Source organism: Berghia stephanieae, chromosome 2 (genome assembly GCF_034508935.2).
Source record: "Berghia stephanieae isolate SIO BIC M18660-M18661 chromosome 2, UCSD_Bste_1.3, whole genome shotgun sequence".
NCBI classification, from domain to species: domain Eukaryota; kingdom Metazoa; phylum Mollusca; class Gastropoda; order Nudibranchia; family Aeolidiidae; genus Berghia; species Berghia stephanieae.
In genome coordinates this window covers 41,560,861-41,575,362 of record NC_088361.1, presented here as the reverse complement: position 1 = coordinate 41,575,362, position 14,502 = coordinate 41,560,861, and the positions used below count along the sequence as shown (strand labels likewise).

At 34.7% G+C, this 14,502-nt stretch overlaps 1 protein-coding gene across 1 annotated transcript in view; it reads left to right on the top strand.

Annotated features, from left to right (window-relative positions):
* Positions 1-4,841, top strand: part of LOC144964892 (uncharacterized) — a 29,442-nt gene extending 24,601 nt beyond the window's left edge. Inside the window, exons 21-24 of the mRNA XM_078899623.1 lie at positions 343-471; positions 915-985; positions 2,114-2,310; positions 3,222-4,841. Of these exons, the coding sequence (XP_078755749.1) occupies positions 343-471; positions 915-985; positions 2,114-2,310; positions 3,222-3,744 (920 nt within the window). The 3' untranslated portion in view covers positions 3,745-4,841. The remainder of the gene's footprint in view (positions 1-342; positions 472-914; positions 986-2,113; positions 2,311-3,221) is intronic.
* Positions 4,842-14,502: the final 9,661 nt, after the last annotated feature.

Genomic DNA, 14,502 nt, shown 5'->3' with positions numbered 1-14,502 from the left:
TGTAAAGTGCTTTGAGCACACTTAAAGGATATTGCCCTATATAAAAGCTCGTTTTAAAAAGCTCAAGAATTCGATTTCATCCAACTTTTAACCACCCAGATACATTCCTCCATAGATTTGACCAGACAAGTAATATTTTCCGGGACACTAACATTGTAAAGCTGACTATCATCAGATAAAAGTGAACAAAAAAAAAAAAGCATTAACTTATTCAATATTTGTTCCCTGAAATAACTTATCATACTATGATGCAGTGAACTAAACAGAGAGCTTTGCTTGGTGATTTTTTAATTTTTCAAAAATGTTGTTTATGATAGCCATGTGGTGATTTTTTTTTTTCAGGAGAAATGGAGTATACCTTACAGTCAAGTCAAAATAGTCCTATTTCCTGTATGGCAGAATGTAACAACATCTTAGTGGCTGGACATTCAGGAATGGAGGCAAAGGGTCGATTGTGGGATTTATCCAGTGGTAAGAAAATCTTGATTATTACAGCAAGTGTTAGTGTTTGTCTCTATACTTTTATAGAAATATTTCTTGCACACGACTTATCAATAATCTAGTAATAGGTTTTAAGAAATTGTGTACTTTTCAACAACTTGCATGGTACGTGGTTGCCTTTACAATGATTGGGTTGTATAAAAACGATTTTTAAAAAAGAGGAGAGACCATGAGATTAAAGGAAAGTTACCTTTTCTCACGTTCCATTCATAATTGTTAATTCCTTATTATTTTTTAATGTAGAGGCCATTTGGAGAATGTTTTGCTTTTATTTATTTTTAAAAAAAACTTTTTGTCGCTACTTACCATTTTTATATATTATATTCTTGATTAAATCCTCAATATTCAATTATTACTCAGACTAGTGCAACAAGTATGCACATTATTTATTCATTATTTGTACTTTTGTCTAGGCCGTGTGATAAATGATGTCTCCTTCTTGTACTCCTTCTATAAGACTGCGATGAACCCTTCAGGAACACAGGTATTTTTTCTTATTTTCTAGACCTAATTCTTAAGATGAAAAGTGTGTAAGTGTAAGGATTAATTAGTCACAAAAGCTAGAGAAAAATGACAAGGAAAATTTTATACAAAGCTGGCAAAAAGGGAGGTTCAGACTTAGTCTCTCAGTCCCAAATATCAAATTATAGAACTAATGCAAAAGAAGGTCGCTATTCATTTTTTAATTTGTGTTTATCGAAGACTACAGTAAAATTGATACTGTAAGCATTATTTTGTTTGTAATTTTATGTTTGGTCTTCTTCTTGTATTCCCCTGAAGTAGTAGAAGGATTTCGATGCTGGTAACAAATTCCATAGTCCTCTGAAGGTCATCAACATTGCCATGATTTTATAGTGACAACTGAGTCTCAGGCCCATCATCTGTTTCTATCCACAGCATATAGTGGGCACGCCTGGAGCACACGAGGCACATTTTCGTTGTCATTTTGGCAAGACCACATGCCAGTATCTCCACAGCTAAATTTTGAATATATGTAGTGTTTCAATGGACAGTGCCCTGTCTTGAGTCTTAAAAATGAAAGGCTATTCTCTTTAATCGCAGCAGTATGTTTATTTAAATTCAGCCTAACAGGGATTTTATTTTTCTCTAGACAGAGGCACGAACGGAAATATTTTAATATGGAAACCTATTTCTCCCTTGTAAAACTTTACTGGCTGCTGCCTTGAGCCAAAGTGTGACAGTATGTCTTGGTTTCCATTTCAAACAAATTTGAAACTAAAGCGCATTTTTAAGAATAAAAATAGGAAAATAAATGGAGCTTTTCATTTGTAAATTATTTTTTTAAAACCCGTATATCTCAATGAATAAATGCACAATATCAACAATAAATATCAGGGATACCCAAGGAAAAAAGGCTAAAAGCAGGCCTCGAGCCTGTTACAATGTAGTGCCTTATGAAGTCAGTCATATTGGCGTTATCAGGGATACCCAAGGAAAAAAGGCTAAAAGCAGGCCTCGAGCCTGTTACAATGTAGTGCCTTATGAAGTCAGTCATATTGGCGTTGTCTTTTGAAATAGGTAACATAATTTAAAGACCTAAAAAAGGATTTTTAAGATTTTAGGGGAAAGTATTCTTTTCTTCTTTTAACAGCTTGGTATAACCATGTTTGAATACCCAATCATGGTGGACGTGTTTGGATCTGGAGAGGTTGAAAACGGCGTCCAGATGGAGCAGGTTGACACATTAATGAGTGGATGCACCCATTTAGAATTTAGTCCGAATGGAAAAATGCTTGTCTCATCAAGTACAGATGGACGTGTTAGAGTCATCGACTCTGAGACTGGGAAGTGAGTTGTTTTGTTTGCTTCAAATTTTGTTGGGGTTTTTTTATTATTTTTTTTTTTTAATGAATTAATGATTTCTTTTTTTTTTCTTATTTTCTTTGTTTATATACTGAAATTTTGTTTGTTGTTATATTTTGATTTGTTTTTCTTTAATTCTCTTAAAATGTGGTTATAGTGTTGAATTGCATTACAACAGATCAGGAGTGTTAACAATCATCGTTAAAACATTGGTAAACTTTAAACTGGAGCAGATATGATTTTCAAACATGGAGTTCAGATTAGATAATGGACCTTCATTCCAAGCAGTTGAACACAACCAGTGACAACATAATTGACATAATAATGCGTGCTCAATTTCTTTTCAAATTCAGATCTGGAATGTGACTTAAATCAATTTCATGGCTGTCAGTTCCTGAAAGTCCCTTTGTTTATTTTGTTTGTAGTTCGATCCAAGAACAAGAAATATTTTATCTATCACTGTTCCCATTTCTGCAGGGAACAGTTTAGCACTGAAAAAAAGATCCAAAAGGGGATTGAATCCAGTTAATTCATGTTTTTAACAGGTGTGCTAAACACTAAAATAATTTGCTGAACTAGTTTCCTTTAATTAAAAAAAAAAATGATTGTATTTTTAATGCACATTTATCCACATCCGTAAAGTCAACTAATCTTTTTAAATGTCACATAATAATTATGAATCTTTAGATGTTTGAGCTCTCAAAAAATATTCTCTATCAATTTTCTTTTTTTTTTTTTTTAAATTAGAACACTTGGAATTTAAAATTATTCAAATAATTTAATTTAAAAATTTCAAATGGCTTTTTTTAAAAATACACATCTAATAGTAAGACAGCATTGAGTCATTGCAATACCATTCCTTACACAGCCTCTCGTTTTTCCTCTGTTATCTCCAGGTATCTTCACACAATGGTCCAACCATCCTCCATTACAACATTTGTGGTTTCATGGGACAGCCGTTTACTTGTTACAGCAGGATTCAAATCTGTCTATGTCTGGAATATTGGTGACGATCACCCGGATGATGAAAAGGGTTTACTAAAGGTCAAATTATCCAGACACGGAGATTTCATAACATCATTGAAACTTGTGCTAGATAGTCGGTTTTTGATAACAGGTAGCTTGGATAAGACTATCGCCATTTGGAGCATGAAAACAAAAACAGCCATCTGTTCTTTCCGTGCCCATTGTCCTATTGATAAAATGGTGGTTGCCACTGATCTATCTGCCATCTGCTTCATACCAAACCAATCAGCCAATGTTGCAATCCTGAAACTGAACAAAGCAGCTACAGAGGCTCTCAAAGAAATCCCTGACAAACCGGTACCTCCAACTGTTAAAAAAGCACAAGCTGTGGCCTTGACGTTTTCTACACAGGAAGTTGCTCAGAAGACATCTGCGACATGTAGTATTCTGTGATATCAATATTATATTATGAATATATATTTAGTGAACAAATATCAATTTTGGTAATGAATCGAGGAATGTTAGCACATTTTTCAAAATTCCAGTGAAAGAAAGTTGTCATGATTATATGAAGTCAAATGTAATTTTATATGGTGATAATACTATTCATAATCAAATTGTTTCCCTGATCTCATATAACTTTATTAAGTGGACCTTGGATGCAATTAGATTGGCAAGATTAAGATTGAGCCATCCATCTAACATCTATTTGCATATTATGAATCCTACTGTTGTGTCAGATATGTACTGTGCGCTACATGTTTATGCAATACTTAATTTTACTTGGGAAATTATAAATTTCTAATGTTTATGTAAATTCAAGAAACAAATTTTTATATTTTTAGAATAACTTTATTTCCAAATGATTGCTCATTTTTACTGAACACCGATGTATAAAACTCATTTCATTAACTATATTATGCTGCAATATGAATTCTACATTTAAAATTGGGATTACTTCATTTTCTATTTTTTAACTTTTATAGAAGTATTTATGAAGTAATCTTCAATGTTATTATCATGCAATAAGCATCAAATCAAATATATTTTATACGGTGAATTTCTAACATATATGTATGACATACTGTACCCCATTACATCAGCTTATGAATATTTTTATCTTTCATTTACCATTTTGTTTGTTGTCAGTCTTGCATACCAAAATTTCTGCGTTTTTAAAAAAAGGAATTGCCAATTACTATTTGTTACTGTTAAACAAATTACTTTGCCATCCTTTATCGCATGTAGTTTTACTCCATTGGTGTACTAATGATATACTCGAAATTTCTCCTACCTCTCCTTGTCACTTTACTCTATATTTGTGACGTCCTATCCCATGTAGTTCCCTGTTCTTGCTCTGGAATGAGACCTTCACAAGATTTTTGCAGAATGAAGACGTCACATTCCAGCACAAGGATAAAGAGTCACATGAAAAAAGACCCAACCACCAGAGCCCTGTCAAGCACTCGTACCTACAAGAATAATAATGTTTACAAAACTTTAACATCATGATGAGAAACTGTAATAAACCTTTTGTCTGTTTTACACAATTTCAATTAGTTGCGGTTATTTTATTAAAAAATTATCTGTGTTTCTAGGGGAAAGGATTTTTCCCCCTTTTTTTTGGGTCAAATGCTAACAAAAGATTCTAAGCAGCTTTCAATCTCTCCCTTTCAATATCCTATTTTACAAGTGTACTAAAATACTTTAGTTTTTGGATAAATACTTAAATTTATTGTCATAGAAAAAATTTGCGTCCACTCTCTACCTCACTTTGTTATGTTACCCTTACTCATAGAGTAGAAATAATGATAATAATAATAATAATAATAATAATAATAATAATAATAATAATAATAATAATAATAATAATAATAATAATAATAATAATAATAATAAAAAGAATTCGGATCACAATTTATTCGTAAACGTTGTATGTACATGTATTTGTTTTCATCTTAAACAGTTGTAATGTTAAAGGCAGCTTGACATTTCTCAAATTATTTCATTTCTTACAGAATGTTATGGGCCACCTTTTTCTTTGTGTGATATATTTTGTATCCTATTTTTAAAAATGTGATAAACATATTTGTGTTCCTATCCGTGTTTTTACAAATTTGAATTTACAACAGTATTATGTTATTTTCTTCTTGCCATGGAGATGAAATCTCACTTCAATGCCTTAAAGTTCGTTTATTTCTTGACTAATCCTATATTATATTAAGTTGATAAATTCATTTCAAATACAGCCATAATATTCATGACACCCACTCCCCCCCCCCCCCCCCCCCCCCCCCCCCCCCCCCCCCCCACCCCACCCAAAAAAAAAAGCTTTATTATTCAATGATTATTGTTTTTCAGAGATAAGACAAGTCATAACTTTTTAAAAAATGAAACAAACAAAAATGAGGTCAATGGCATCGTCATCTTGTCTGTATGTTCAACTTTTGGTACAATTACAACAACTCACTCTTAATGTTATAACAATGTCTTTCTTATAATCTAAAATTTAAGTTTAAGCAATACCAAATCTGTTGTTGATGTCACAAATCAAAATATTTTAAATATCGTTTGTACTTAATATATTTTTACACATTTATTTATTCCTGATGATCTTGAATATGTATGCAAATAAATCCACTTTTCAAAGAAATCATGTTTGTTGATAAGCTATTCTAATTTTATTTTTTGTTTGTGCATGTAACACATTTAGGTCAAGTAAATGCCTAGTCGAAAAAACAACAACAAAAAACCCCCCAAAAAACAAGACACATCAAAGGATTATAAGAAGAAATAAATAACAACAGTCGTGTAGCCAATTTCAATTTATCTGAGACAAAATATTACACAACATAGAATAATCACCAAAATGAAGCATATATGTCATTTCAAAGAAACTCTAATGAATAATATACAAAAATTAAGTTGAAGAACATTATGTTCTGACTTCCTATTCAATAAGGCTGACCCTTCGTCCTCGGTTGTTTTCTTCATATCTTGTGAAAGCAGAAGATCACTGGCTCCGTCTTGTGGAGTTTCAATGAGCATTTGTTGCTTGGTTAGGAATTGAACTACATGTGTTGTATGAAATCACTTCAAATAATTGTTGAAAATGATTTCTCTTTCGCAGGCATCACCTGTATATATATATATATATATATATATTATATATATATATATATATATATATATATATATATATATATATATATATATATATATATATATATATATATATATATATATATATATATATATTGATGAGTTCAGCATTTTCCTTTAATGTCCTTACATTGTAATTGCTCTGCTATAGTCATATACGGCGATATTCCATATAGAGTAGATGAGCTGAAATTGGAGATTAGCAGCTTAATCCTCGCTTTTATATGTTGCCAAGGGTTCACAAGATTAAAACCCTGGCAGATTTACCTTCTGGTGGACTCATTGTCTTTGTAATCTCATGCCCCATAGAAAAAAATTCAGTTCCTCGAGACTTATTTTCCACTTGTTATCCTTCCTCTACTTACCTTTATCAATTATTCTAATCACACTTTTCAAATCCTCAACTACGTCCACTTTTTGGATCAGAGAACCAAGCTTATTAAGACAGTGGGATTGAAGCCATCAAACACATCTATCCCATTGTGGTCATTAACACATGCAATTATAACGCTACATAGCTCAAAATTCTGTATCTGGCATCAGCACAGTTGTCATCATCCATCTTACAGAACTGATGCTCATGCATTTGAATTGAATGGAAAATGTTTCCATCGAATCTCAGGTGCTGCTAATATTAGATCCAGGACGGATTCCCTCATTTATTAGAAAAGATGTTTCCATATTTCGTCAGTTCTACACCTCAGCTCTATGAAAGTTTTGTTTTGTTTAGTTTTTAGGGGTCTTACTGCGCATATGATTCTATTAGGTCATTTCAGCGACGGTAAAAAAGAAGATATAGAGGAGGGGTTGTAAATCTTAAGTTAAAAGGACCAAAGAAAAAGCGAGTGTATTATCATCATTACTATTTTTTAAAATTATTATTATTACTATTATAGTTATCACCATCATTATTATTATTATTATTATTATTATTATTATTATTATTATTATTATTATTATTATTATTATTATTATTATTATTATTATTATCAATATTAATATTATTGTTATTATTCTTTACAATTGAGCAGGTCTTGATTTTTAAGGTAATAAAGGTGTATAAGAAAAAGTTGATGATAAGACAGTCAAACAATTTAAGATTCAGTTTATCAGGACTAGCGATAATTTAGGGTCTCAAGCTTTTAAGAATGGGACTTTCTCTCACATTAGCACAGAATCCTTGATGAAAGGAGAACACTGTCAAACACATTAAGGCACTTGGTACAAAGAGACCGGAATTTACACTTTCTTTCCCTCCACCATCCGACTTTGGAACTCCTACCAACCATTTGTAAACAAGCCCTTTCTTCAACACAATCCCTTTCGACTGATGACTTCAAAAAATCTCTCCCTGCTTCCCTCTAAAACCCTTGTTACTGAAAAGACGGCTATACAATCTTCAGCCTGAAGCTTTGACCTTAATGGAAGAAGAAGAAGAGAAGGAAAAATAAATCAAACCTCCAAAAATAATTTTACTACGTATCTCCCTCTCTAAAATCCGATCCCAGTCAGGGCCTAGGTGACAATTCAGAAGAAAAAACCCCAAACAAAATAGAATCGTTTGTTTGTTTTTGTTTTTCATGGTTTTACGGCGCATGCAACACATTAAGGTCATATCAGTGCCAGTAAAAAGTAAGAAAAATGGGAAAGTAAAAAGTTTTAGAATTACAATCAATGTACCCAAGAAAAGGTAAGACAAAGGGGAATTGGTTCAAATAGGGAACAGATGTAGATTCCAAGAGCACACTGTCAACGTACTTAGTTTGAGATCACCTAAAAGTCTCGCCCAGCAAGGTCCTCACTAAGAGGAATACACTCAAATGTTTACAAATCATATATAATATTAATATGTAAACAAAACATAATACAGTGCATAACAGAGAGATGCTTTACAAGGGAAAAATATCATCTCCCAAAACTATACATTTGCCTGTTTCCCTCTCAGCCAGGATATACGAAGGGGCCAGGACAAAACCAAGTGATCTCATTCCAAGACAAAGACAGAAAGCAAGTTGGAAAACAGATATAGGGGGATAGAAGACACAGTAAGTACCTCCCTGCCCACTATGGGAGGTCAGGAACCCCACCCAGCAAAACAGAATCTCCCACAGTTCCATTTGACAGGTCAACCTCTAAATGAAGGAACCTAGCGAGGGCCCAGATAAAAGGCAGTTAAATTTTTGATGAAAAATAATAATTAAGAGAATGGAAGGAGTAAAACGAAAGGGAATCTTTAACAGTTCCACTTGATCATTATGTCGTCCTTTAAAAATCATGAGCATTACATTGTGCAATATCCACTAAACATGTACAAAGTGCTTTACATGGGGTCTCTAACAAACATAGGATGAATCATGGTACCATATTAATTTTTTTTTTTTCAGACAGACAATGCTGTTAAGGGCCAGGTAATCATTTTACGCTTGAGTACGGTGAGAAAATACAGTCGAAGACTGATATATCGAAATTGTCAGTACAGCGGTAAAATATTGATATAAGCGTGATATTAACAAGGGAAGTCAATCTTGATGATTTGGTGGCCATTTAAAGGACCGATTTTGAAATTTATGATGGTTCACTTTATTTGACTTGTGGTCAAGAATAATTTTATGGACCCTTTCCTCAGTAGTACTGACAAGGACGTCAAATTCAAATAAGGAAGCGCCCTCATGAAATGGCTGTGCAAAACACTGGAGGGTCCTGATAGCCACTATACTTATATGGCCGGAAACTGGCACGATGGTGCACTATTCTCCACATTGGCAACAATGTGCGGCTATGTGGTCTAGTGGTATGACACTCGCTTTCGGATCGGAAGGTCCTGGGTTCGAGCCTCGCACTCGGCGCATAGTTGAGTCCTTGGAAAAGGCTCTTTATTCACATTCTCTCACGTACTCAGGTGTTAAATGAGTACCTGGCCGTAAAACAGCGTTGTCTTTGTCCGAAAAATTGTAATATCGCCTAACAGGCGTTATGTCCCGTCCTACATGTTAAATGTTGCTGTTGACCAGGGACCCCTTGTAAAGCGCTTTGAGCACATTTAGTGGATATTGCGCTATATAAAAGCTCAATTTAATTTAATTTAATTTAATTTAACAATGGCGTTTTCTAAAGCTTAACTATCGAGTCGAGACTGAATACCAGCAATAGTGGCATTGACCTTGACGATAATATCGAGACTGAGAAGCTGAGCATAGGCACTGCATATAAGAGAAATTCAGAGTTTTAGTGGGTGCTTTTTTAACTTTTTTGTTATTTTTTTTTTTTTGGTTTTTTTTTTTATTGGGGGGGGGGGGGGGGGGGAGTAAGAGTCTGTCCTATTTACTAATACTCAAACTCAGTTCCAAACCGGGATTGGCCAGGCAGGTCACAGGTAGTGAGTGGTATAGGACCGTTTCTCAATAGTTTATTTGTTGAAAGCCAAGAAATATTGACATCAGGAATTACTGTTATCAGTACCGAGAAATGCTGGCACTACTCAGGACTAGACTTGACCGCTGACATCACGGTTCTGATCAACAAATAGCGATGTCATTGGACAATAATCTCGGATTTTATATGACTGTTATTTGACATCACAGCAGGATATCTCTGAACTTTCATTGGCTGTTGTGTTTTAATTCACTGCAGGTTATATGACTGTATTCTTGTCTTTTTTTTTTTTATAGACAAATTATTGCAGGTATCAATGGATCACAATGTCGAAACAACTGTCTTGGGTAAAATTTATGTCGATATAGACAATCTTTATTTACTAATGTTTAAAAAACGAGACTTTGATTTCATTGTCGATATATCCACTCTGCACTGTATGACTAAAGAATCTTTTCCAAAGACTCGACTACACTGCTCAGAGTTGGACTCGGACCCAAGACCTTCTGGTCCGAAATTGAGTGTCATACCACTAGACAATATAGAGGCAAATGGTATCCCACACAATCCTATAATAAAAATAAAATAACAAGTCTGTAATTTATTATTGCAGATTTTACTCAAAACACAGACACACATACACAAACAATTAGTCTTTCTACATGAAATCTCAATAAATATTCACTATACTTTCATAAACAAGGAAAAAGGAAAAGAACTCTCCAGTTTCACTGCTTTTGCTAGAATTTTACTTTACAATCATCCCGATTTTCAGTCAGTGTCTTATGACTGCTTAAAACAATAAACAAATGCTTAGGAGTAGATACATAAATTTTGTGTCATTAAAACAGTAATTTGGGTCAGGAATCAGTAAAACGTATCAACTTGTAAATACAATTCTTAAAAAACATTTAAAAATTAAAAGAAATAAAATATTTCCGTAATTAAAACAATTCTGATACCAATACTCATCTCAGCTCTAAATTAATTTGATAATTTCTTAAACTGTTTCATTTTAATTGTAAATTAATATTATGTGAATCCCTTTCAACCTTGAGGACCCTATCTTCTTCACCCCTGGATAGTTGCTCAATTGCTCCAATCATTGTATGATTTACAAAAAATAGATAAATAGAAAAATAAACAAAAAATTTAAAGGAAATAAATAGCCGGGCTAGATGTAAAAATAGGAATATCTTTACAACAGTGATGCAAGGGATGGAGATGGAGGCTTATATTTCCTGTCATAAACTGCTGTGTAATTTGAATATCCTTACTCTCTCTCTCTCTCTCACACACACATAAATTCTAGTACCGCATAATGTAAAAAATATTGGGACTACGTGGAGGACATATTTAGCCACGATGAGAACGGAAACCAATTTACTGGTATGAAAAAATTCTGGTCATACATTAAACACAGAAAAATGGACAGAAGTAGGATAGCCTCAATCAATGACAATGGAAAGTTCCTCACCACAGCTTTTGACCACAACATATTATGCCACAAGCTTCGACAATATGGGATAATTGGAAAAATCAACAGATGGATTGACAACCTCCTGAAAGGACGTATCCAATCAGTGATTATTGACAGCGAATCATCCAAGTCTGTTCCAGTTGAATTTGGTGCTCCTCAAGGCTCAGTCCTTGGCCCCGCTCTCTTTCTTTTTTATATTAACGACCTAGCAGATGCTCTTGAATCTTAAGTTCATCTTTTTGCAGAAGACACTATCGCATACTTGATAATAAAATCACAGGAAGACAGAGCACATCTGCAACACGACCATGAGAAACTGGTGGCTTGGGAACATGGAGTTTCATCAAGAGAAATGCAATGTCATTTCCATCTTCAGAAATAAATCTCCAATCACATGCAATTACACGCTACACAACCACACCTTAGAGCACATAAGATCAGCCAAATATTTAAGAATAAAAATAAAATCAGACTTAAAATGGGATGAGCACGTCAACAACATTACAAAAAAAGCAAATAGGACCTTGTGTTTCCTCCGAAGAGATTTAAAGATTAAACCAACAAGTGTAAAATCATTAGTTTAAAAGTCATTAGATCACAAATGCAAGCACTGTTTGGGACCCACACACAAAACACCTTGTTGATAAACTGGAGGGAATACAGAGACGAGCCACTCGTTTTGTTATGGAAACTACAAGAAAGCATCAAGTGTGAGCAGCATGATTGATCAACTTGAATGGAAGTCACTCCAAACTAGGACGAAAATAGCACGCCTGACCATGATGTATAAGATAAAGAACAACCTGGTGGCAATTTCAAATCCTGATCTCCAAACATCGAACATCCAGGACTTTCCACATGGAGTTTCATCCCCCTGACATTCACCCCAAACCTCAGAAAATTCTCATTTTAGCCCAGAACCATCACAGATTGGAACAATTTACTGCAGGAAGTTACATCTGCTCCCACTTTAGATTTATTTACAGAACTTCTAGATCACTGCTGAATTTTCACCTTAATGTTATTGTTCATGTCAAAATCTTCATGAGTGATGGTGGACATTAAAGGAAGATTCAGACTATCTATTATGTTTTAAGTGAATGGCATAAAACCAGGGGTATTGCTTTATCATGGATACAGCTCGTAGTTGTTTGTTTGCAACACTTTAAGGTCATTTCAGTAACAGTAAAAGGGAAGAAAATGGGAAAACAAAAAATAATTCTAGATTTATAATTTAAAGCATCTGAGATAAGTAATACAAAGGGGACTGGTTGAAATAGGGAAAAGGAGTAATTCCAAGAGCAAACTATCAATGTTACTTAGTTTGAAATCACCCATGCTTTACTTTGACTTATGCAATGACTTTTTGGGTTTTTTTAAAGAGTTTTACAGTACTTGCAAAACATTAAGGTCACATCATCGCCAGTAAAAAGAAAGAAAATGGGATAGTAAAGAGCTCTAGAATTACAATTAAAGCATCCAAGAAAAGGTAAGACAAAGGGAATTGGTTCAAATAGGAAATAGATGTAGATTCCAAGAGCACACTGTCAAAGTACTTAGTTTGAGATCACCTAAAAGTCTCATCCAGTCAAATGCACAGGTCCCCACTAAAAGGAATACACTCAAATGTTAACAAATCATATATAATATCTAAACAAAACATTATACAGTGTAAAACAGAGAGATGATTTACAAGGAAAAAAAATAACATCTCCCAAAACAAACTATACATTTGACTGTTTCCCTCTCAGCAAGGGCATCCGGCTAATACCAGGACAAAACCAAGTTATTTCATCCCAAGACAAAAACAGAAAGCAAGTTGTAAAACAGATAATGGGGGATAGAAGACACAGTAAATACCTCCCTGCCGACTATGGAAGGTCAGGAACTCCGCCCAGATGCAAGGACTTAATTACAGGGCAAATTTTGAAAGAAATGTTTGAAGAAAGGACACATAAAATCACTTTAAAAAAGGGGAAGACTGTCCAACAAACTAGTGCGGGGCGGTCCTTGGCAAGCTTAAGGACCACGGTCCTACGGTCCCTGGGAAATGAAAACCGCAAGGACCGGTCCTTTTCGACATTGAACATTCCTGAGAGACTGTTGGAAGTTCGAATCGTTTTGACCTTTGGGACCGTGGGACTGCCCCGTACTAATGAAAACCGTGGTCTACAGGAGTAAAACACACGGAGTAGTCACACTCATTTCAAATTGTAACCTAATTAGAGAAGAGGGGTGATGCCTTCTTTATTTGCTCACCGTACTTCATTGTTACTTCGATAATTTAGCGTGAATAAAATTTGAAATTTATCCCCATTAACGGAGATAATGGAATCGCCCAAGGCGTTGATCGAGTTGTTCGTGGCGTTGATACACACACGCAACTCCTACCCCCCCCCCCCCTTCCCCACACACACACACATTAGAGGGCAGCGAGCATTGAAGAGTAAGAGAGAGACGTGTGAAGTTATAATAAGAGGGGTGGATGCGGTAATAAGTAATAAGTGGGGTCGATGGTGACTTTTCGCCAGATCTAACAAACCCAGCTACCCATTCACTGCTGAGTAGACAGGGATTCAGAAAAAACTCGACTTCACCCGGGATCGATCTCTGGCCCTTTGCGTATAAAGAGAGTGCTCTATCAACTGAGCTATCGGGGTCCCCAAATATTCTATTGGACTTTTTAAAAATACAGACGTTATAACTGGGTTTTTTGGAAGGAAGAAACTAATGAAACTCATATTATTTGATTAGTTAAAACACCAAACGAAATTTTAATATTATTGTATTATTTTAAATGACAACAATGCGATAGAAAGGAGTGGTGACTTGCTACTTGCTAGGTTCGAGACACACACACACACACACACAGATCTTTAGTAGTCACATGCATTTCAAACAATAACCCATTAGAGAAGAGGGGTCATGCCTTCATCATAGATCATTGTCATTGCGATCATTATGGTGTAGTAAATTTTGAAATTTACCCCGTTTAATGGAATCGTCCAAGGCGTGCGCCTCCTGTTCCCCCCATCTCACACACGAAAGGGCGGTTTGCGGAGTGGAGGGACGTGGTCGTCTGCCTCTATGGTCGTCTGTGTCGTTTAGTGTATGGCAAAGGGGGTGGGTGCGATTAATTAAGTGGGATGGGTGGTGATTGGTGGAAGATAGGCAAAGAACAGAGGCAACGAATCGCT